Below are 24,674 nucleotides of genomic sequence, written 5' to 3'. Positions count from 1 at the left end.
AAATGAAAGCACTTGTAAAGGTTTATCGTATTATTAATGCAATAGAAAAACAATTCACTGATAATAATTGCGATGTAGCTAATAAAGCGTGCGCCCTCACAGCCCAAGGCACTGACCACGACTTGGATGGTCATGTAGTCGAGGGTTGGGGGGGAGGTCAGGGTCTGGTTGACGACGATGACCTCGTGACTTCGTCGTGTCTCGTGGTCCAACATCCTGTTGAGGATCACGTCTCCTGACGGCGAGACGCTGAACTGCGCAGTCTCGTCAGCAGTGAGCGACGCTTTGTCAGCAGTGAGCGACCCTTCGTCAGCAGGCGCACCGTCAGTCACCAGCCAGTACTGCACGGGCATGGGGCCGCCCTGCCAGAGGGTCGTCACCACCGTCCCTGCAGAGGGCATGGTACTGCTGACGCGGTTGTTCAGCGATAAGCAACACCTAACACTGTGCTAACTTGAAATTGATGAATTGATATTATACGGCACTGGAAACGCGGTGTTCAGCTCTGAGAAACATATTATTCAATGCTGAAATTAGAACGTATGAAATGTATAAAGAATAAAAATAAATAAACATTTCCAATATGTTGAAATACTTAAAGAGACCAGGAGAGGAGCATTAAACTTTAATTTGCAACACATCCGTAAGGTACGTGGGACATTATTATTCAGCTGGACCGAAGGATAATGTCTAGGATAACTAGACATTTTTCGTTAGACAAAAATTAGGGATAATGTCAAAAAATTCTTAGACGTTCTAACCATTTGAAGGGGCGTAAAAATTTTTCAGATTGATTTAAACAAAGCCTATTCGTCAGTTGTGAACTAAAATCATCAATATCTGTCGCATGAATATTTTGCGCTATTAATCAAGGTTTAATGCGAGGAATTTAAAAGCAAAGAAAATACCACAAAAATTCACCATATCTACGTTTAATAGCATTATTTTCATGTCTTATCTATTTATTTTTAGTGCATTTTACTTTACTAATTGATTTATTTGTGTTTCTAGGACTGAACTTTTTCTGAACAGAATTTTGTGGTTTGAACTGACGATGGAGCTGGACTCCGAAACGTTTTCTCTTATAAAGACATGGTGAATTTTTGTGGTATTTTCTTTGCTTTTAAATTCCTGGTTAACTTGCGATTCAAGCAAACCAGTGATTTTAATACTTATATCTAATCAAAATAAGGTTTATTGCGCTATTATTCAATGAAAGACACGAGCCCCAGACGAGCATGGCCGCGAGGTGTGTCTGGCTTACCCAGCGCGGCGTCCTCGAGCAGGAAGAACCTCCTGAAGGAGGCGGGGCAGCGGGGGCTGGCGTGGGACGGCGGCAGCAGGAAGACGCTCACGGGCACGTCGCTGTGATGCTCGGGGTGCCCTGCGTCACTAGCACGCACGAAGAACTGATACACTTCGTTCGCTGGGAACAAGGGAACAAGTCAACAATACGCACGAAATTATAGTAAATAAGTCGAATAATAACAGGCACAATATTGCAGTAAATAAGTAAGAGAACAAGTCAACAATAGGCACGAACTTATAGTAAATAAGTCGAATTACAACAGTGAGGGGATAGTTGACATCAGATAACGCCTCAAGGGTGCAAGAAGCAATTACGATCTCCACAAAATAATATGCAAAAGACGACGTACGACTCGCTGCAATATATTTCGTTAGGTTTTAACTAACAGAAAGAAAATTTAAACGATGGCTGCTCAACTAAGAAAATTTGAATTCAATTGTGTACGTTAATAACTTGAACAAGGAACTCCCATGATTGAAATTTGCTTCAAGATGAGTTAGCCAATTCTGATGGGTTAAACACTCGTAGCGGGTAGACTACGATGTTCTTTTACCGGTTCATAGAAGTTCTTTACCGGTTTATAATCCTACCGATTATTTGGATTTGGTCAAGAAATCAGGTAGCATTTAGCATGAAATGAAGTGGGATATTCTAACATCCTATGAGCATATTAGTACAAATGAAATGCTATATTACATATTGTGAGTTTAATAGATACCAGAAGCGCCAACGTTTAATTTATCTAGCACAAGAGATCAGACAGTCCGTATGAGACTAAAATATCAGATGGCCGTCGCACTCCAAATGTTAAAATTACAAAATTTAATTCCCAAAGAGTTGCTTCTCAGTCACGTTGCATGGACAGCCCAAATCTCCACTCAATAATAATAATTTACGATTTGGAAGATTCTCGAAAATCAGTAACGACACTCATTTTCTTTTAGGAAAGCTTGAGTAAATAATTTGGGCCTAAATTTATCCATTAACCATCATTGCGAAAAATAGCAGACTTCAAAAATAACTTCATTAAAAAGTTCACGGCAAATTTCCCGGCTTGTCTGCTGAGATAATCAGCTGATAAGTTTCATTTATGTCGGATTAATAATATTTCAGAAAATCGAATTTACTTTCAATAGGCTGCTAATTGATGAAAGTTGTACAAAAATAAGCACCATGCGCCTGCCGAGGCTTGAGCGGCTCAGTCTGCCAGTGGCACTGAAGCATGAGTTTAGGTGTCGCTCCTACTGGGGCCATACTTTCAAAACTCGCTAAGTGAACGTAAGTGCTTACGTTCTATTTTCTTGTCTATGATTGGTGGATTTTGCTTGAAAGGCCGTCAATGATTGGCTGATGATTTTACGATCTCTTAAGTTTTTGGAAAGTATAGGCCCTGACCTCTGCAGCCTATGATGGTTGTCTACTTGTAGCGCTCGCACCAGCAACACTCCGAGTGGATAAGCACGATAGTTTATAGTAATAGCTGTTAACGACATTTTTAATTCATTAATTCTTCGTTTGATGACAGATTTTGAACCAACGTATAATAATGTCTCATACGAGTATCACTGCTATGAATTATGAATATCGAAATTAGAACGAAAAACATCAACAATATCCTTGTTATTCTAATAGTAGGCAGAGCACCTGCTAACCCTAACAGCATTTCGTAACGTACCCCCAACGCCGAGATAACAAATATTATATGATACGAAATAACAATAATAAATAAAAAATAAATTGTACCTATATGATACGAAAAACAAAAATAAATAAACATAAATACCATATTATACGAAATAACAATAATAAATAACAATAAATAGTATATGATACGAAATAACAATAATAAATAACAATAAATAGTATGTGTTACGAAATAACAAAAATAAATAACAATAAATAGTATGTGATACAGAATAACAAAAATAAATAACAATAAATAGTACGTGATATGAAATAAAAATAATAAATAACAATAAATAGTATTGATACGAAATAACAAAAATAAATAACAATAAATAGTATATGATACGAAATAGCAATAATAAATACCCATAAATAGTATATGAAACGAACTAACAATAATAAATAACAATAAATAGTATATGATACGAAATAACAATAATAAATACCCATAAATAGTATATGATTCGAAATAGCAATAATAAATACCCATAAATAGTACCTATATGATACTAAATAACAATAATAAATACCCATAAATAGTATATGATACGAAATAGCAATAATAAATACCCATAAATAGTATATGATAGGAAATAACAATTATAAATACCCATAAATAGTATATGATAGGAAATAACTAACCTTGCCCCAGGGCGGACTGCTTGAGGTGCACGACGCCGAGCCGCGCGTCGATGTCGAACATGTGCAGCGCCAGCGACGCGTTCGCCTCGTAGAGCGCGTAGCTCACGGCGCCGTTAGCGCCATCGTCCGCGTCACGAGCAACCACCTGAACCAGCAGAGAGCGACAGTTTAGCTTTGATATAACTGATAACTATAAGTTATCATAAGTTACTTTGATAACTATAAGTTATTGTGGGGAATAGGACACAGGAAGACTGGCTAGAGGGGGGATTAGCTTTGATATAATTTATTGTGGAGAAGAGGACACAGGAAGACTGGCAAGTGGGGGAAAAGCTGAAAAAATATAACTCAGTACTCACTGCAGTGAGTGACAGAGAGCGCATTTTCTCGTCGACGAAAATGTGAAGTCACGGACGTACAGACAGACATGGCGAGCACAAAAGTGCATTTTTTCCATAAATGAGAAAATGCGCTAAAAACGGAATATTGTTGTGATGTTAGGCTACAACAAACTGAAAAAAATTGGACAAATTCTTTATGCTTTCAAATATACGGCTCACCTTGAGTATTGTGTCGCCCACTGCGGTGTCGACCCTGACGTTAGCCTGGTACTGCGGCAGCGCGAAGAGGGGGGCGTTGTCGTTGACGTCGTCCACGAGGACGCGGACTCTGGTGAAGTCCGTCTTGCCGCCGCCGTCCGTCGCTGACACCACGACGAGGTACGAGGACTGCACCTCGCGGTCCAGCTCCACCACAGTGCGCAGGGTTCCTGAAATGCCAACTGCTCTCTTAACCTCGCATCAGAATTAGTTATGTGGTTGGACAAACTCCAACCACATGAATAATCCTCAATAAAATCCCCCTCTCGACGTTACCAGGTTTTAAGCTTCAGTTTCACATTGACAAAGTGAAATTGTTGCCGTGCCGTATGTTACGGCACGGCAACAATTTCAGCAATGAATGATCTTAGTTTGTAATTGGATAACTTTTGTATTGACTTTTTCTGATTAAAAAAGGAATAAGTGTTTGAAATGGACTTAAACTCAAATACTCTAACGATTTCTTGAAAACAAATATGATCAATAAATATGGCAGAACCTGTGAATAAATGGCCCTCGCTACTCTCTTAACCTCGCATCAGAATTACAGAGTGAAAATTTACAGACGCGGCAGCTTCTGATTTGGATTACCAGAAGCTGGGGCGACTCTAAATTTTGTTAGGATAGTCAATACCGTGACATGCGGCACGGCAACAGTTCTAGCAATGTATATCGCGCATATATTTAAAAAAATTTACATTGTAAATTGAGATCGTCTAACTTTGGTGAAAGAATACATTTATAGCAAATATTCATGAATGAAAACTGCCGTACTTGACGCACAAATGCAACCATTATCATCTGCAAGCCAGGCTCTCTGTATCATACTTCAACAACATTTTCTCTAATAAATGTTTGCGGATAATTTGTTAAAGATAAGGCAATTCCTCACCGTCCTGGTCAATGGAGAACACAGATCTGTGGTCATCGCCCAGGATGCTGTAGACGAGGCTGCCGTAGGGGCCAGGGTCACCGTCGGCCGCCTCCACGCTGGCCACGGCCGAGTCAGGGGCGGCCGACTCTGCCACACGCGCCTCATACAGCGCACGACTGAACCTGCCAGCAGCACAACACACGTGACCACGTGCTGGTGCCAGCAGCACAACACGTGACCACGTGCTGGTGCCAGCAGCACACACGTGACCACGTGCTGGTGCCAGCAGCACAACACGTGACCACGTGCTGGTGCCAGCAGCACAACACGTGACCACGTGCTGGTGCCAGCAGCACAACACGTGACCACGTGCTGGTGCCAGCAGCACAACACACACGCGGCACCACACAGCGCGTGCCAAAAATAGAGCAAGTTGCCTATCAGGAAATGAAATATAAACGGAAAAATTTTCCATAATAATCGTGAAGTAAATAATCTCATGAGATTTATTTTGCTTAGGTCGCATCGATTAAAATTAAATTCGTCAATCTTCCTTTTTTTCTACGTTATTAGTTCTTACATTACCCATGTTTTCACCTGCTTCTTCCACTGTCCAAATTCTTCTCATTCTCATGCCCTGTAACTCACTTCCTTGCTATATAGTTGAACGATTATATTCATTGTCCATACATTCAACTAATTAATTAAAACACTAAAAGTATTTCTTTAATCAGTATTATACTTTTCGTACTCTTCAATGAGCATCAATGCCACGAACCCGAGTCGCATATAAAAGTAAAGTAACGCAATACGTTGGATTAGACTTTATTGATGATGATATGAACAGGTAAACATCCACGCGTTTGGTTAATTAAAGGAAAATAATGCAGTACATTGGAAAAAAGCACTTGTCAACGGAAACGATTAACACGTAGTGAATTGTAGAAATTATTTATTATGATCTGAACAGGAAAAAGTCCACGCGTTTGGTCCTGCATGAACCAAAAGACTGACTTGGGTGGACGGTTGTTGGTGGGCGTGACGGTGACGTTGAGGGACGCGAAGACGACGTGCACGCCGTCAGTAACTGAGACGTTGAGCACCAGAGACGTGACGTCAGCGAGACGTTGTGGTGACACTACGGACACAACACCTGCCGGGGGAGGAGGTCGTCGTGAGTGACGTGTGGGGGCTACCGCCTCGTCTCGTGCAATGACGAGCTAAGAAGCCAGGGATGGAGCGTCACGACGTGATCTCGTCAGATGCAGTAAAGAGTTCATCATTTGCTATATGATAGTTAGCGATACTTCAGCTTCTTCTTATATTACAGGACAACCACAACAACTAAAGCCGAGCAGCAACACCTGAAGAAGAGCAGCAACATCAGTAGACGAGCAGCAACAACATCGTCACTCACCAGACGTCGGATGCACCACAAAGGTCGGCAGGCCGCCATCGTCTGCCACGATGTCGTAGCGCAGGCGACCGCCATCCGACTTGTCGGGGTCCGCCGCTCGTACCGCCGTGACCGCCTGGCCGACCGCCACGTCGGGGGATACCGCCGTGGCGAACGCGGCGGACGCCCACACCGGCGCGTTGTCGTTGAAGTCTTCAACTGCATGGAGGCGAGGGTTGGTGTGAAAAAGATACCATCATAATATGATATAATAGATCTCAATTGTTCTCGTAATTCGCCAAGTTGCGTTTCATTCAATCTCCCACAAACTGTTTGGAAAGATTCCCCTTCCCACATCACTGCGACGTAGAGCGTTGGCTAAAAACATTTCGCAGGAAGCAAGGTATTAACGAAGTTTGGAAATTATAACAATTTCATCGTTAGAATGGAAATAATGTTGTTAATGAAGATACACGCGTAAGCTCGAAGAAGCATCAACGAAATAGTACTGAGTAACACCGAACAATTACAAGTCGAAGAAGCATAAACGAAAGAGAATAGAGGAACCCCGAACAATAACACTACCAAATGCTGCTCTGTCCACCCACCCGTGACGACGATGGTGACGGTGGTGTTGAGGGGAGGCAGTCCCGTGTCGGTGGCTGAGACGAGGAGCTCATGCTGCACGGGCTCGTCGCCCCCGCCGTCAGCATCCAGGTCCCCGATGAGGACGACCTCGCCCCCCGTGCCCGCCACGGTGAACAAGGAACACCCGCGTACGCAGCGGTACCGCAGCCGGCCGTTGTCGCCCGTGTCCGCGTCACTGGCCTTCACCTGAGCGCGGGGGAGGAGGTAAGGCACTGGCGCTGGGAAACTCGGTAGAAATGTCGAGAGAAATTTTAAATTCTTACAATGGCAGGAAACCAGGCTTGCGAAACTTATTACTTCACAATGTAATTAAATGTAGAGAGATTAGGGACCAGATTTTTGAGCGATAAATGCTGCAACATTGATGAAATGACCACTGATGTGTCGTTGATACACAGAAGGCAGGCAGTTCATCTCGATATGATCACTACTTCACTCCCAATATAGATGAGCCATGGATAGTAGCAGGTTTACTTAATGCGAACGAGTAGGACCAGATATTAAAAACCACATCGAAACACCTTGTTTGTTACCGAATAAAGATATCCTCAAACTTGAGTACCTTTTCATCGGCAACTTCTTCCGTACGGTACCCTTTATTATAAAATTGCGAACCCACCCGATCGAATACATCAAGGACTGCAAACAAAAAAATGATTTATATTCCGATAATAATATATTTTAATCTAAAAAACCAACATAAACAATAAGAGCCTGTAACAAGAGACTGTGGTATGGTTGCTGCAGTTCACTACATGGCGGTGAAGCCGATGATAATAGTAAATTTTAGTTATAAGAATTAATTTTAAGAAATTACATAAAAAATATGGGCCTATTATTTTAATCTAAAAAAACAACATAGACGATAAGAGCCTATAACGAGGCTACTCACCCTGGCGACGACAGTGCCCGGTACGGCGGCCTCGGAGACGGCGGCGCGCAGGACGGGTGCAGGGAAGCGCGGCGCGTTGTCGTTCACGTCCGTCACGGCGACGATGACGAGCGCGTCCGCGTACACGCCGATGACGGGATCACGTACGCGCACAGTGAGGTTGTGCCAGCGCTGAGCCTCGTAGTCCAGTGGGCGTGCGACCTGCAGCACTCCTGAGACACGCGACACAAATGAGCAGGCGCCTGAGACACGCGACACAAATGAGCAGGCGCCTGAGACACGCGACACANGAGTGACGTGTTACTAAACTCCTACCACTCAGAGCCTAAGTGGTGAGTGACGTGTGACTAAACTACTACCACTCAGAGCGTAAGTGGTGAGTAACGTACGTGTGATTAGGGTGACGCGTGTTGTTATCGTAATGCGTGTTATTATTAGTGTGACGCGTTTGTGTCGTCCCTAACCCGCTATCCATTGTGTCGTGTCGAGAATTCGTTTTGTTTGACTTAATGAATATTTTGTAATTATGTGTATCCTTTTGCTTCTTGTGTTCTGGCTAGTCCTTGTAGTGGATATTTTGGCTAAGGTTCGTTTATGGTAAGCACCACTAAATATCTGGACTATCAATCTATTAATGTCACTAACTTATTTCTTCACTTGTGTTTGATGCAATTTATTTAGTGAGCATATTGCAGTGCCACAATACGAGAGAACACGATAGCCTCATTCAGTAATTCGTGTTGTTGCGTGCAGCTGCGCTACAATACGAGAGAACACGATAGCTTCATTCAAGTACGCGGCTGAGAACGGAGCTGACATGGTGGAGACAGACGTGCAGCTCAGCAAGGATCTTGTTCCTGTTATTTATCACGACTTCCACGCGTGCATCGCCCTCAAGCGCAAAAAGGATCAGGATGCGCCAGATCTCCTCGAAATACCCATCAAGGATCTCACTCTTGCTCAGCTGCAGGCTCTTAAGGTCAGTAGGCTCTCCTCTAACCTTCTAGCAAGATATTATATTAGATATTAGCAAGATATTATTTGCAATATCTTCATTTTACAAATAATATTTTACTAAATGTTAATTGTAATTTATTGCCAGTGCTTAGTGTGTATGTGCGAATGCTAATCCTATTGGTCGTTAGTGTGTGTAGATAGAAAAGTAACATTTAACCACTGGGGTGGCCCGGTGGTTAATGTTCAGAGTACCAAGATCGGAGCAGAGAGGCGCGGGTTCGATCCCAGCTCTGTGCGCCAGTTTCTGGTCAGAATCGGCGAGGAGGCCGGGCGGTTAAACAGCAGAATTGTAGCAGTGAGTTGCGAGTTCGAGACCGCAAAATGCTGTGGATGTTCTGCGATGTTATGAATCGGCAACAGGCCTACGGCCTAATAAACGCAGAAACCGATATTATTATCATTATTTATTAATAAAGGTGCGATATGGTAACCGTGCGAGCGAGGCTGTCAGCACTCGATATGGCCTGCCACAAATAGTACGTTCTGTGGTATCAACATCGGCGATGCAAATTTTAAGGGTTACATGGATTAGGACACGAAGCGTTGTCATTTGCAATGGGTTGAACATTTGGGAATAATAGTGAGAATAACATTATTGATCCAAGCCATGAAGATTCATTGAAGTGCTCGGCATATTAAAAAACATCTTCGCGGAGTAAACCTCAGTCATTGACAGGTTGCGGTAGTGTACTTTTAATTATATTAAATACTTTTATCTTTGTATAACTTGTCTGGACACTGGAGGGCTCGTACAACGCCAAGACGAATGCGTGAGTATAGAGACGCTATCCCTAACAAAATTTAGAGTCGCCCCAGCTTCTGGTAATCCAAATCAGAAGCTGCCGCGTCTGTAAATTTTCACTGGGATACTTCATGATGCCAGCGACAGCATAACAGGCGAGTGCCAGCTTATCTTGCCACAGAGACAAAACGCTTCCAAAATAACTCTTAGTCTACATTCAATTTATTTAGAAAATGGACATATCTTCTTACTACAGCAATTGAAACATTAATTTTGAACAGATGAATTTCCTCGCTTGACCGTGCACTCAAATTGAAGCTTATTGCGAGACTGTAAAGGCAATGAACACCCAAAAAAATAAGTTACTCGAGTTCTCCAAATAGTGGCACACTTGCTGCACGTATCACTGAGACATATAAAGAGGGTCAGTGTGACCGATATGAGGGCTAAACGCACATCACTATTAAGACAATGTTCCACTGATATCTCTTAGTAGTAAACTGGGAACCGTTTTCTCTCTGTGGCATTATCGTTGTTATCGATGTCATCCATGCACACGGCCTACAAGTTATCATCTTTACCACTGCTTTTTTCATTTAGAAATGCTGATTGTGATGTTTGCAAGATACCAGCTGTTGATTGTGCATGGCTTACCCTTATAGCATCCCGGTCCATCATTACACACACATGACTTAGCGTCTTATCATTCTGGTATCAGTGCTGCGGGAAGGGCTCAAGGTTCTCATGAGACTTGCCGAGTTGAGGGATCTTCTCATATAAGTTGTCAGCAGTGACACCCCTGTCAAAATTTACGCGCGGCTATCCTTCCGATTTCGGTTGCGACTCTCGGATTAGAGATGAATCAGATGCGAAATGGCCGCCTCTTCTATTTAGCCGCCAAATAGGAGCTATTTTGAGTAGTTTCGTGGAAAAAAATATAAGGGTCAAATGACACACGAAATCAGTGGCTGGTCAGGCCACCATTGGNTTTTTAACGCATTTTTCATATTCGGCCGTGTCTGTCCCGAACGTATCAGGTACCAAATACGCGCGCCCCACGATCGCCCCAAGCTCCACGGGTATTTCACAAGATTCCATTTCGGCGCTTATTTCGCTCCGGCAACCGGAACCTAAAGCGGACATAGAGCTTCTAATTTACACCGTAACAAGAATTTGGGGCGTCCTTGTGCCAGCGGCTGACAGGAATAAAAGTTTCGATAGGGACATAACACATCCAACCCAAGTCACATGACGCCAATAAGAAAAATATTCTTCTATCCATAGTATCCTGGTCAAAAGATAAACAGAGTCTCTCATAGTCTCATAGACTGAGTCTCACGAACGGATTGAGACTTGCGTTAGAAGACCGTTTCCTCGCAGGAAAGGAAATGTTTTACATTTGTACACGTGAACTAACTCCGATCCACTCCGACTTAAGCTTTTCTTGGAGTCCACTCCATTCTTTTATCTCGTAGTCTTCTGATTTTTGTTGTCGCCAAATCCGAGAAAAGTTTTTAAATTATTTTATCACCCAGTTGTTACGATTGATTTTAATATTTATTTAATTTATTTCGTGTAACTTTTTTGTTTGTTTAATCAATTCATTCGCTAAGTGCTAGGGCTGTATTGACGAAACTTCTTGAAATTTGTGCAAGTTAATTAAGTTATCCTGTGAAATTATGTCGCCACGTAAAGCAGTGGCACGCTGAGCGCAAAGCTCGTTGGTCGAGTGGCGTGGTCACTGCACTATTGAAATTGTGTCCGGTATCTCATTATTACCTTTTATTCAATGAATAAACCTTGACTTCTTCATTAACATTTATTGATATTAAATCTTATATTTTTTATCAAGATTTATCTCCATGGCAGTATTCACTGTATGCTTTAGGAATTATTTTTGACGGACGAAAAATTGCTCTTCTTAGAGACCAGCTCACTACGGGAATATCCAATGTTGCAGCATTGCGATAATATCCACAAGAAAATTCTCATTAGGCATTAAAAGTATTGAATAATTTAAAGGAAGATGGCTATTTGCCCGTAAATTTCAGCTGTGATAATTTTTAATTTATTTTATTCTCTAGCCCAATACTCGTTAATTTTAACTATAATTAGATATAATTCGGTTCATTTTTGACCTTTATGTGTGGACTTTTCGAATTATTAATGCTTGTTTTTATGAAGAAGTTACCAAACTGGGGCATGATATTGCAAAGCGAATTTTGCCCTGATTTTAACATGGCTATTTCCTCAATCAAATATAGCATAATTACGATGATCTCCCTCTCCCCATCTCCCTTGATTGTTGCATCTCCCTTGGTTTTTTGGTTTGCAATGTTATAACTCATTACACATGCACTGGTATATGTCACCAGGGTTACACATGCACTGGTATATGTCACCAGGGTTACACATGCACTGGTATATGTCACCAGGGTTACACATGCACTGGTATATGTCACCAGGGATAACGTCTTGTCACTGGTATAACTCATTACACATGCACTGGTATATGTCACCATGACGTAGCGCCAAGTTCTAAAAGTTCACACAATGCACTGTATATATTATACACCCTCACAACCCACTGATGTTGTAATCAATTAATTGTCTTAGCTTTACCTCGCTTGTGTGAGTTACGCTCTGATTCTCCACCGGCCTCGTGTGCTGCTTGCGAGTCTTCCCTCCTTTGCTTCACACACTTGCTTCCATTGAAAGTCTACAATTTTCGTTTCCTATGAGAATTGTTCGACTTTGATGTGAACTTTTTGGCCCACCACTTGATTGCTACTTGAATGGTCATAGTTATCTATTATTTATTTTTTGTTAGCAATGCAGGTGGTGTGAGCTTAGGGGCAAACAAATGACGTTCTGAGAGCTTCCTTTCAATTGCATTTTATTACAAGTTTCCATTCAAGACCGCATGTATATTAATGATTCTATGCTAAATATTATACTCGAGCATACTCGTTCTCAAGTTGCACAGCTCCAGCAAAACGAGATGTTGTTTGCCGCTGGGTTCTGAAGCTTGGTGCTATGCCCCCACATGTGTTCAATTAAGTGTGTTCATGTTTTGTGCTGCTCGTGTGTACATGTTTTGTGCTTCTCGTGTGTACATGTTTGTGCTTCTCACCAGGACTTGTCTCACCTCACAGTCGGCATACCTGAAGACATCTTCTCCTACTGCGACCCTGACGACATGATGGTATGCTAGGTCGTATGAAGTCCTACGTGAGTAGGACTTCACTTACTCCTAGTCTTACTTCTACATGATAGTTGGGCTTACATAGTCCTACCTGATGGTGGAGTCTTAGTTAGTCCTACATGATAGTTGGGCTTACATAGTCCTACCTGATGGTGGAGTCTTACTTAGTCCCATAGGATGTTGGGCGTCGCCGAGCAGCCATTATTTACTTGCTGTATAACTTCGTAGTGATCTTTGCCCCGTCACTACTTATATGCCTAATGGTTCCACTAATATCGCCAGGCTGGTGATTGCTGCAGTGATGCTTGTGACTGTGACCATGTAGACCAAATATTCCTCGTCCTAATATCCACATAAAATTCTGAAGTTTAGTTAGACTGTTTTATATGTATATTGTATATATTCCATGAGCCCTATACTTTCAAAACTGACTAAGTGAACGTAAGTACTTACGCTCTATTTTCTTGTCGCTGATTGGTGGATTTGGCTTGAAAGGCCGTCAGTGATTGGCTGATGAACTTATGATCTCTTAACTTTTTTTAAGTATGGCCCCATGTCTGTGTCTGTACTGGTAAGATTACCGAGTGTGGAAGTGTGTGTGTGCTGACGTGTTCTGGGTGCACGTGTACCATGACGTGTCATGTTCACAGGGGTACCATGACGTGTCATGTTCACAGGTGTACCATGACGTGTCATGTTCACAGGGGTACCATGACGTGTCATGTTCACAGGTGTACCACAGGAAAGAGAAGGGTCTGAGTAAGTTCAGTGATGAAGCGTTCGAGGACCACCAGCCGTTCCCTACCCTGGAGCAGTCGCTGAAGGCGGTGCCCCACACGTGCGGCTTCAACGTCGAGATAAAGTGGACCATGCAGCTGGCTTGTGGCACCTACGAGCTGCGGCATCCCTTCGAGCTCAACCGCTTCCTGGATCTTATCATCAAGGTCTGCTCCAATTACTTATTACTTGTTATCCAGACACTCAATACGCTTGTTATCCAGACACTCAATACGCTTGTTATCCAGACACTCATTACGCCTGTTATTCGCCAGTTAAACTCATTATTTGTTCTCTATTATTCATATCAAGTTCGACATGAATTTCATCTCAACAGCGCCTTTGGACTCAAGGCCTATAATATATGATCAGTTGTATTGCTTCTGCAAAATTTGTCGTTTAAAGGTAACATTCAGTCCCAGATACCAGACTTTATTGCCATAAAGTGATTTTCTTCTCCAAAACCTGTGGTGTAGTGAGTGCTGCTGAAACAATACGTGCGTAAAGTTCACTTATGGATGCATAAGTCCATACCTCCTATTGATGTGATGTACAGTACACGTGCGCTGGCTTAATGTCTTCTGTTGATGTGATGTACAGTATACGTGTGCTGGCTTAATGTCTTCTGTTGATGTGATGTCCAGTATACGTGTGCTGGCTTAATGTCTTCTGTTGATGTGATGTACAGTATACGTGTGCTGGCTTAATGTCTTCTGTTGATGTGATGTACAGTACACGTGTGCTGGCCTAATGTCTTCTGTTGATGTGATGTACATTATACGTGAGCTGGCCTAATGTCTTCACTGTTATCATTCAATATTGCTTTAATTTGTACAGGTTGTTCTGGAACACGGCGGCCGCAGAAAGATCGTGTTTTCCAGCTTCCATCCCGACATCTGCTCAATGTTGCGTCTGAAGCAGAACCGTTACCCGGTGCTCTTCCTGACGCAGGGAATAACCGAGCTGTGGCCGCCCTATGACGACTACCGCTGTCAGAACATACGACAAGCTGTGCTCTATGCCACCTCTGCTGATATTCTCGTGGGTCTCACTTCCTTCTAAATATTGCTTCTATTGTACCTTCTCTTCGCGTGACCATAGCATATTTGTTATATTTGAACCACATTTGCGATGGTAACTTCTGCCCGTAATAACCGTCCTCGTTATTATGTGGCTTGCTATTCGCCCAGTCATCTGCTTATTCGAGACTTGTCTGAGCTCAAGATCAGATATTGTGGACCAGGTTTCTTCTTATCGAACTTGTCTAGTTTGATAACCTTTTCTTCGTTCGTAATGTTATTTTTCGTATTTAATTTCCTTGACTACTTCGTTTTACTTTGTTTCTTCTTGCAGCATTCATTTCTTTATCCATTTAGTCATCAAGGGTCTTTTATGCAACATCTGGGTTGTTTGCTCATGAGACAACATAGATATCATAAGTAGGTATGCATTTTATTTCGAATTATCTTGAACAATATCGCGATTATAATTATTTGTCTGACTGTTTTTAGCGCATTTTCTCATTTATGGGAAAAAGGCGCTATTGCGCTCGTCGTGTCCGTCCGTCCGTCTGTCTGTCTGTGACTTCACAGTTTTCGTCGATTCAGAGAAAATGCGCTCTCCGTCACTCACTGCTGTGAGTACCATCTAGTGGGGTGACTTCGGCCACCATTACAAGAGAATCAAATAGCAGCAAAACTAAATAATAAACGTTGGCCAAAATCACCCCAGGCACTTTGGCCGATGTTTATTATTTTATTTTGCTGCCATTTGTTTCTGTTGTAGTGGTGGCCGAAGTCACCCCCGGTGGCCGAAGTCACTCTACTTGACGGTACAAAGTTATATTTTTTATTATGTTGTAGGGCATCAACCTGCACACCGAGGAGCTGCTCAGGGACCCTGACCAGATGAAGCTGGCGCTGCAGAAGAACCTCGTCGTCTTCTGCTGGGGCGAGCACAACAACGACCGCAGCACCATAGCCTACCTCAAGAGCCTCGGCATGCACGGCATCATCTATGACAAGTCAGTCAAACCTGTAGCATTCATACAGCTTGTGTGTATACACCTGTACATTTTAGGTGACCGAATCATCTATGACAAGTCAGCCAAACCTGTAGCGTTCATACAGCTTGTGTGTATACACCTGTACATTTTAGGTGACCGAAGTGTGTTGGTAAATGCCGTGAGCCTTTTATTAAATTTAAAGGACATTTTGTTGGATCTCAAAAGTATCTGAAACTTGGAGTTGCCACTAATACTGGTCGTGCAGCAATAGTAATTTGTGTGCGAGCAATACAATCATTACGCGACGTAAAAAACTCTACGTCATCTGTTACGAGTGATCGTAGCGAGTGTGAAGCAAGCTTCATTTCGCTCTCCTGTAAATGGTAAAGTAATGAGGTTAAAGTCTCCCTGGTAAAGTAATGAGGTTAAAGTCTCCCTGGTAAAGTAATGAGGTTATAGGCCCCAGGATATGGTCAGATCGCGGCGTCATATTAGCAGCACCGCTTGTTGCTCTTGCACATCAACTGACCGAAACCATTGCACGTTTAGCAAGCAAAATCTCATCAGTTCAGAAATAATCGTCCTCTTATCTCCTGCTAGCATTTATTATACTCCAGAAATTCATCTGGAATTTTTATTTTTCATCATTCTATTGATTAATTTCTGTAGTTTTTAACTGATTAAAATATTTGTCTTATAAATGAACCGCAACCGTGTATGCTAATGTGCTACATTATCCCATTTAACTTGGCCTTTGCTGAGATCTTCGTATTACAGAATTGACGTGTACAACAACAAGGAGGAGAAGAAGAGCATCTTCATGTGCGAGGAGCGCGACAGCATCTCGGGCCACTGCGCGCTGGCTAAAGAAATCGCGTGCACGAGCCCCGCGTCGGACAGCAATAGCGCCTCGGAAGGCGCCAGCTCACGTTGCAGTGATTTATCCATTTCTGACATTGAAAAGCTTTAGTAATCTAAAGAGAACTTTTAATCTACCATGTTGTTGAATTTTTCATTTGTTGAACACGCGATGCATTGGAGGGTGTCAGTTTTACAACTTGTTGCCTTTCTGAACAAGATTATTATGATGGTATCAAAACCTGTATTTTCTTGCGACATTATCATGTTGACGCTTCCTATCCGTTGAACAATAATGTTTCCTTCTTCGAAAGAGTTACGTTAGTCAGTAGATTTAAACCGGTTCTTTTTATGTTGTTGTTCTTTGTTAAATGAAAACCCTGTTTCAGCACATGTCCAGTTTACCATCGCTGTATGCGTCGTGATATCCGTCTATATTTTATCTCATTAAACAGCGGTCTGGGAAGCACACATCGGGCTGTATTTTAGAAGGTTATGCGCCGATCTTTGAGGCACAGATCGGGCTGTATTCTAACATTGACCAAGTTCTGCATGTTTTTATTTTCGCAAGTTTTCTTTGCATAGTTCAAATTATAATATGATAACGAAACAAAGGTTGATCTTTTAGACGACGTCCATATTTGTTATTCTTAACGCCCTTACTTACTACAGGACATTTAATGTACAGGGCAACACAAGAACCTTAATCTTTCCTATCTATTACCTGGTGGATTTTCGTCCACAATTGATACTGGATTTGATTGTAGAAACTTTGTTGGTGTTGTGCTAACACTTGTACAAATTGCAAGTTTTTGGCCTTAGTTATAAAATGTATGCTCCGCTTGATGCAACTGGCCTCAAGGCCAGCGAATCGGGACTGGGCTAACATATGTTCCTCACCAACTGAAACATAAAAAAAACGTGAAATTTTGAACACGGTTCAAAGTGTATCGAATACCTCGGACAAAGGAGCAATATTCTGATTATTTAAGAAGTCTTTAGTACGAGAATAAATTATTTTACACTTCCTACCTCATTTGGTTAACTGTACTCCAACGAAATACAGCAATATTAATAACTAAACATGACGCACACTGCTGAATAAATCCGGGATCAAAGTCACTTGATCGCGATTACACTTTATAGCTCTTCGGTTTCAGCATTTGTACATTCTTGTTCGATTTTATTATTAAGCTGGTCCCAATTTAACGGGACCCTGCGAGAAACCATCATCATCGTCATCACGTCAACTGATATTTTGTGTTGCCTTCGTGCATTGAAATCATTATTCGTAGTTTTAGTTCGTTCGTATTCTTTCGCAGCACAATGTGCTCATGGACTTCATTTTCTCAATGAGCCTATAACAATACCTGACTTTATACCCATATTACAATCGCTGACTTAACTCCTATCTAGTAGGTAGCCTAGAATAAAGCATTGCATCTTTTTTATCTTTGCATCAAGTTGTTCACGATTAATGTCGAAGCTTAACTCAATGTTTGCGCCAATGAATGATTAGATTTAAGAAAGAAAAGCAAGCGTCCCATGACTGATGACTGTTGGAGTGTAAATAATGGCAGGAGTCGCCCAGCTCCACAAAGCGTTGCCGCCTTCCATCTCGCACACAATAATAGGATACCATAGTTTACATTGTGCCGCTCCTCGGCATATATGTACCTAGTTATCATTATGAGGATTATCATTGAAACCTTGATCTTAAGCTCTGAACTATAATTTAGAGCCTCCAATCTAGTGACTTAGATTTCTTTCTAAGGTCATTCTAGGAGTATAAGGATACTAGCTTGGCCATAGCTGTAACCTGAAATATTGGTACGACGTTGCAGTGCGATTGATTTAGTGAATGATTACGTTATCCGCTTCTACGGCGGTCTGAGGTTGTCCATGTTATTAGTTATAACAAATTTATTTAGACCTAACGGTGACCTGTAAGTCTTGAGACATACTCCAATGATACTCTTTTTTTTGTGTTAAAACATCGTATGGTTAAGTTGAATCACACTCCTCACAGCTCGCGCGACGGAATGTTGTAACCGCTCCTCTGTCTTCCAGCATTCTCCGCGCCACAAGTTATGCATACCAAGCAGTGGTTGGCTTTCGTTTTTAGGTGGTGATCCTGCAAACCTTTGTTCTAAGCTTGATGCGGTTCTCCTTGTTTTCAATAATTTAACCTTCTTCCTGTGAATACATTAACCGTCGTCAATGCTTTTCTCAAATGACGGCCTTGTAACGTAAATTACAGTCAGGGCGTTAAGGTGTCCGCGACGTCGCTGTTATTGATGATATTTGGGCGCAGGGCTGCCTGCATCGAAGTCCCATCGTGGTCAGTAAAATGATTCAGTCCAGAACACGGGATTCCTTTCACGCGTTCAAGCGAGAGAATGCTCGCTTATTATTAAAAATAAAAAATTTCCAGTATGAACTCGTCCACCAAGAGCAACAAAGCGAAGCATGTTGCTCAAGATTGTCCACTCGGCCTTTGCCAATTAATAAAGCAAATTCAACATGATACATCTTTTCTGCTATTGAACTTGGTCAGTCACCATCAATGAAACAAAATAAGCACCGTTTGCTGACACCTATGATGCTTCTCCATTATAATGTCGGGGAGTTCGTCTTGATTTTAGTACCTATTGTTTTTTCAATCACTTCGATGCGATGCCTGGCTTTAATCATCACATCGCTGATTGAACTGCGCATTCAACCATATTATAGTAACTTCTATTATAAATTCGTCTATTACCCTTGTCAACAGTTATAAATTGCGAGCTTCAAGGCCTCGTTTTTTTGCGTGTTAGGGTTGTTGCGTGCCCCTTCACTTACAATGTACTGGGTACTGAGCCAACGACTTGTCAAGTTTTGACTATAATTTACGCATTTTTGAGACGACAACTGCAAATTGCCATTTCACTGATGTACGTTTGAATAAAAAAAAGTTGAATTGCGCGATAAATTACGTTAAAAACTTATTCAGAAGACCAAGTACATATAACGTATAGTTGCACTCGTGATATTTGGTGATTACTAATTATGTGAAATATAAACGAGATGAGATTATCAACAAATATATTCCATCTTCCTTAAATGCGAGTAACAAAAAACTTAATTTGCTCGTGCAGCGTCATATCCTTGTCACGTGCAGCGCATGATGCCACTAATATTTCATCTCGAGTTGCAGATTTGATCAAGTCTCAATGAGCTGCTGCAAAAATCATTACTAAAAATGCACAAGTTTACGCGCTCACTTTCTTCAACTGCACGTTTTATTTCACTTGTTAGCTATCCGCGAGATATCGGAAACAATCCTCAATTGTTAACAAAAATAAAAGCGAAAAATCAAAGACCATCGGTCCATGTATCAGAAAGCAATTCCATATCAAGATAATGCGACAATATGAAATCAGAATACCGTACTGCTATACCTACTATTTCACACGTGCTATTACACGCAGCGTGTCTTTCAAACTATCTTCCTTTAGCAGGGGTCTATCAGAGGAATGTTTTTTTTTTCGTGCGAAATTTATCTCAGATTTGAAAATGATCAGGCTCACTGTTTAGGCAAAATGCAAAAAAAAAATAATAAATGCTCGGTTTAAGTGACACAATTTGAAGTCCTTCACCCCCTTGTTACTTTTAATTCAAAGCTTGTACTATACGTAAAATATCACTTCCATAAGATAAGACTAGCCAGGTTTACGTGCGACAACGGGGCGCCAACTTGGAATTGGAGGCTTGACGCAACACAAACTTGGCCGCCAGAGGGAAATGGTCTGAAGGTGCGACAGCTGAAGGTAAAGGACCGAACTTTCGCGCTTCAGGTCCAGACAAGAGGTCGTACCGAGCTACCAGCTTCAGACGGCCTTCGACCGCGCGCTGTAACCTGTTCGAATACACCTGCGCAACAAGCAGGTCTATTAGGAACCGTTGGATCACACGGTGCAAGTGTGGGGGATTAAGAAAGAAAGATCAAAATAACAGGACTTCAGGAACATAAGCATCTATCACTGTAAATATTAAAAACATGTTGCAATGGGATATCATTCTTATTACACGCTAAAGCCTCATGAAGGGCCCACACAGTCATCACGTGTGACTGTACTACAATACTGCATACGAGACTGTAATTTTTCATATTAATTGCATTTTATCCTAATCATAAGCTTATAATTAGAGCATTAAGCAGGAGTTAAGTTACAATGTAACTCTTGTCGCTGGCACCTGGAGAGTAGCAACAGATGCAGATCGTTGTCAGATTATCTCGAGTCAGGGAGGGAACTTTTCAAAAAGTATTAAAAAAACGAAACAATAAGCTTATACGACTAATAACGTTTTCTCGAGCCACCTAGGCTATAATTCCCTCGTGTACAACAGAATTAATGCCATAAAGAAGTTATTTCCTCTTGCAGAATCAATGAAAAATAAATTCCTGTTCGAAGCTTAATAAAAAATAAACATACACGAACACGTGCCTCAACTCTGCAGATATTCAAGCAACAAACAATGTATGGAGATCAGTTACAAGCCAATGAAACTACTTTCAAGTAATTATTTACTTACGACTGATAAAAATGATGGGCAGTTTCTCGCCTGCTAACATCAATCTTGCCTAATTTTCAAATTAATGAACTGAGTAAATCATGCGGTAAATATCAAGTGAAAATTGTAACTTGCCTGCGAATAAAAAATGTAGTCGACAGTCTGCCAGTCGTTAACTTGTGCAGTAACCTCAGGCGCACCCCCAAGCCTGTCCAGCGAATGTTTGAAGACAGACTTGAGACAAAACGGATGCTGCAATTGGCCAGTGAACTGCTCATGGAGATTAAGAGATGGAAAGTTGTAGGTAGGTCGGTTCTCCGAGTGGTACAATCCCATCACGCTCAGTTCACGAGCTCGTCGGTCCGGCAAAGAAGAAGAGGAACGCAGTCCATTTCTGAGCGCCAGCACCCCTGCGTGCTGACATGTGTCCGTCACTCCCAGCTCGCGGGGCAGCAAGAATCCTGTGAGTATCCGACCGCCTGAGTTAATGGGTGTCAAAAATCTGGAATCGAGGCCATAATACTTGATGTAACTTTGCTTCAAGAAGTTCATCACTGGTTGATACGGGTATGCGTTCATATCGCCTGTGATTATCACGGGATTGTATGGAGTAGCTTCCAGATTAGTCGATGGTCCACTATATGCCATACGTTCGATTTCTGCAAGAAACATTTGCAGCTGTGCCAGTTTGATGTCGTGCCGTTTAGGATTGTAGAGTAAATGTGTAGTTGCAACGCAGAAAAAAGCCATATTCTCCTTGCACTGCAGCGTGCAAATCAATCCTACGTTGTCTCGATTCATAAACGTATTTGGTTGCATGTATTCTACGGACACATGCTCGACGAGATCAAATTTATTCGAGCGAACGAAAATGGCACAGCCATCTGATTTGTCATCCGTTCGCTTCTTGTACACACCTTGGTATCCCAAATGAGTGAACCAAGGAAGGAAATATTCATGATAATGATTACACTGAACTTCTTGAAACGTAAGAATATCGGGATCCAACTGCTTTACTTCGTATTGAAGAAGAGTCCACCTGTACGTCCAGTCAAGGTGGAGTGGGTCACAGTCAGAATACAGGTACATGTTTCCTGTGATCAGATTCTGAGCTAATACATTGTACGACATGAGAGTAAAGGCAGCATCTCCACGCATTGCCCTCCAGTCATTACCAAACCCAGTAAGCCGCCATTGACGTAAGTTTTCCAGGCTTGCTCTGATGCCCATCACCTCATCACTGAAGTCCAGAGTGTGGTTGGTTAAATAATCCAGACGAACTCTTTCCAAGGGCCAATAGTCAGGGTCAACAGCATCCATTCTTTCAATGATCCCACATTGCTGAGCCGTCGAGCTGCACCGTGACACATCACTGTTCACCGTGTCAGGGTTGGGACTAGGCCTTGACACGTCCGTGTGGCGCGCTCTATCAACGAGCGACGTTAGATTATCGCAGATGGGAGAATTCGTCTGGCCGGAATTGCCAATATCTCGTGGAATTATGAGCGGAACACTTGGATTTAATGCATCGGGAAGCATGCCATTAGGTAGCATCGTGTTACTTTCCTTGCTTGAAGTATAAGAGGGATTCTTATTTTTGTACTCTGGGGAGATGATAACACAGTGAGGCGTTTCTACGAGCATAGTAGTTTTTAGCTCAGCTAATCCAACGTTCGTCTCGTGCTCCATATTTGTGGAACAATGTACTTGAGAAGGCAACGAGGAAGAAGTGCACAGAGAACTAAATCTCCTAGCATTGTTTCTGTTCGGTGATGGTATAGAACTCACTGCTATTCGACCAACTTCAGACACAGGCGGCGCATCATTCTTTACTTCTCCATCTGACACACGTTTTTTCACTTCAGTAGAGATGCATTGTACTTCATCATCATCATCATCAGAAAGAGTAATCAATTCAGGGGATACTGTTGCCTTCTTTCTCCAAGATAAAGTACTTCTTACGGAGCCAGAGAAACTACGAGCTATCAAGCTTCGTGATGAAATATCCCTCGTTGTTGCTGATGGACTCGGGCTGTTTGGTGACGAGAACTTGTGCATAATTGGTGTCTCTCTCGATCTCCCTTGACGTATGCCTTGTATGTACACCTTTGATGGCCTTCTATCAATAAAAAATGACTGGAATTCACCACTATTAACTGAAACTTGTTCAGATTTGTTGGAATTTTCCTGACCTGGCATTGATTTTCGACTGCTGAATGGTTGTTTGCTGCCTTCAAGCACCACATCTGCCTTGTGGAGAAGTAATCCATCAGGCATGGGGAGAGCTGATGCATGAGGAGCAGCTTCTTCAGGAGATCTGGGAGGGGAATCAACAGGAAGAGGAGGCAGAGGTGGGGGAGGAGAAAGAGGAAGAGGAGGCGGAGGTGGGGGAGGAGAAAGAGGCAGTGGGGGCAAAGGTGGGGGAGGTGAAAGAGGGAGTGGAGGCAGAGTCAGATGTAGAGAAGGCTTGGGCAATGAAGATAACAAAGGAACAGGAGGAAGGAACAAAGGTAAGCCTAGGTTAACTGAGGTGGCATTTGTAGTAGACTGCCTCTGTAAGCCTGAAGATGGTGGCACAATTCCACCTGTAAATCCAGATCTTGTGAACTGCAAGCCTTCCTCAGTTGACATTCTTGAGTGAAGTAGAAGTGATCTTTCCATGACATTCTTCAATAGTGTTTCTAGGTATAACTGTTCCAAACCACATAAACAAGCTCCTTTTATATTGCACTTGAACACCACACTAAATTTAATCATTAATGTGTGGTAATTAGTATGTCAGGTCTGCAAGGAAACTTTAATAAATACATGAAGCACAATGATGCAATGATTCATCAGAGAACAGTTGAAAATTAGTTTATATTATAAAAATTTATCATAGTGAAATCCATATTAAATTCAACTTCACATCCATCATAATAAATAAGATTTTCATAAATTACTCATTTGATGTTTGCATTAAATGATTTAGAAAATAAGAAAAACATTTACACTCAATATCATCAATACCTACTAATTTCATAACTATCCAAAAATATGAAATATTAAAAATCTACTAATATATTTCTAAAAATTGGTGTTGATATATACATGAAGTATACAGTATTCAGAAACTAAATTCATCGTTCAAAAAGCTAACAATATAAGCAACCAAACATTATTTTTTCAAACTTTTGGAAATGTAATTGAAAAAATGTCTCAAATACAGAAAAATAGAACAAAACTTACAAAAACTATTACTTTTAATTAGCACTTATTTTGATAGAACAAGGGAGGTCAGAAGTCCACCTGACACCAAGTTAAATAAGCTTGGTCTCATGATCAAGCATAATATGAGCATAAAGAGTATATACATGGGATAGGTATATATTCCCTGCTACAAAACCCATTCTTAAATCAATAAAATTCTGTAAAGTTTTATTTTGAATAAATAGATTAAATTTACTGAACAAGAATTTGGTACAGTACCG

General features: G+C 41.7%; 3 protein-coding genes across 3 annotated transcripts in view; 1 reads left to right on the top strand and 2 right to left on the bottom strand.

The window, feature by feature from the left end:
* LOC108673989 (fat-like cadherin-related tumor suppressor homolog) overlaps positions 1-8,277 on the bottom strand; it is a gene marked incomplete at its 5' end in the record, with an annotated part of 29,615 nt that extends 21,338 nt beyond the window's left edge. The window contains 9 exons of the mRNA XM_047883414.1: positions 117-388; positions 1,265-1,426; positions 3,638-3,782; positions 4,198-4,406; positions 5,129-5,292; positions 6,125-6,263; positions 6,528-6,725; positions 7,115-7,340; positions 8,047-8,277. Coding sequence (XP_047739370.1) covers positions 117-388; positions 1,265-1,426; positions 3,638-3,782; positions 4,198-4,406; positions 5,129-5,292; positions 6,125-6,263; positions 6,528-6,725; positions 7,115-7,340; positions 8,047-8,277 — 1,746 coding nt within the window. The remainder of the gene's footprint in view (positions 1-116; positions 389-1,264; positions 1,427-3,637; positions 3,783-4,197; positions 4,407-5,128; positions 5,293-6,124; positions 6,264-6,527; positions 6,726-7,114; positions 7,341-8,046) is intronic.
* Positions 8,278-8,352: 75 nt separating this feature from the next.
* Positions 8,353-19,423, top strand: LOC108673997 (glycerophosphocholine phosphodiesterase GPCPD1-like; the record flags this gene model as incomplete). Its single annotated transcript, XM_018161892.2, has 7 exons — positions 8,353-8,378; positions 8,800-9,025; positions 12,942-13,010; positions 13,742-13,954; positions 14,625-14,828; positions 15,650-15,810; positions 16,570-19,423. Coding segments are annotated over 7 exons (1,092 nt in total), but the record flags the coding sequence as incomplete, so codon positions are not given.
* Positions 19,424-19,720: 297 nt separating this feature from the next.
* Positions 19,721-23,999, bottom strand: LOC108673988. Its single transcript, XM_018161884.2, has 2 exons — positions 21,340-23,999; positions 19,721-20,562 (listed from the first exon to the last, which is right to left on the bottom strand). The coding sequence occupies exons 1-2, from the start codon at positions 23,959-23,961 to the stop codon at positions 20,362-20,364; spliced, it is 2,823 nt and encodes a 940-aa protein (XP_018017373.2). The 5' UTR covers positions 23,962-23,999; the 3' UTR covers positions 19,721-20,361.
* Between the last annotated feature and the right edge of the window lie 675 nt (positions 24,000-24,674).

The sequence above is a fragment of the Hyalella azteca genome, unplaced genomic scaffold (genome assembly GCF_000764305.2).
Source record: "Hyalella azteca isolate HAZT.00-mixed unplaced genomic scaffold, Hazt_2.0.2 contig12830, whole genome shotgun sequence".
Taxonomy (NCBI): domain Eukaryota; kingdom Metazoa; phylum Arthropoda; class Malacostraca; order Amphipoda; family Hyalellidae; genus Hyalella; species Hyalella azteca.
Note: the sequence above shows the minus strand (reverse complement) of the source record. Positions and strands in the feature narration are given on the sequence as shown.

Coding starts and splice junctions, on each gene's coding strand:
- LOC108673988 (XM_018161884.2), bottom strand. CDS start 23,961: ATGATTAAATTTAGTGTGGTGTTCAAGTGCAATATAAAAGGAGCTTGT. Junction 20,563..21,339: donor ACTACATTTTTTATTCGCAG/GCAAGTTACAAT, acceptor CTTGTTGCGCAG/GTGTATTCGAACAGGTTACA.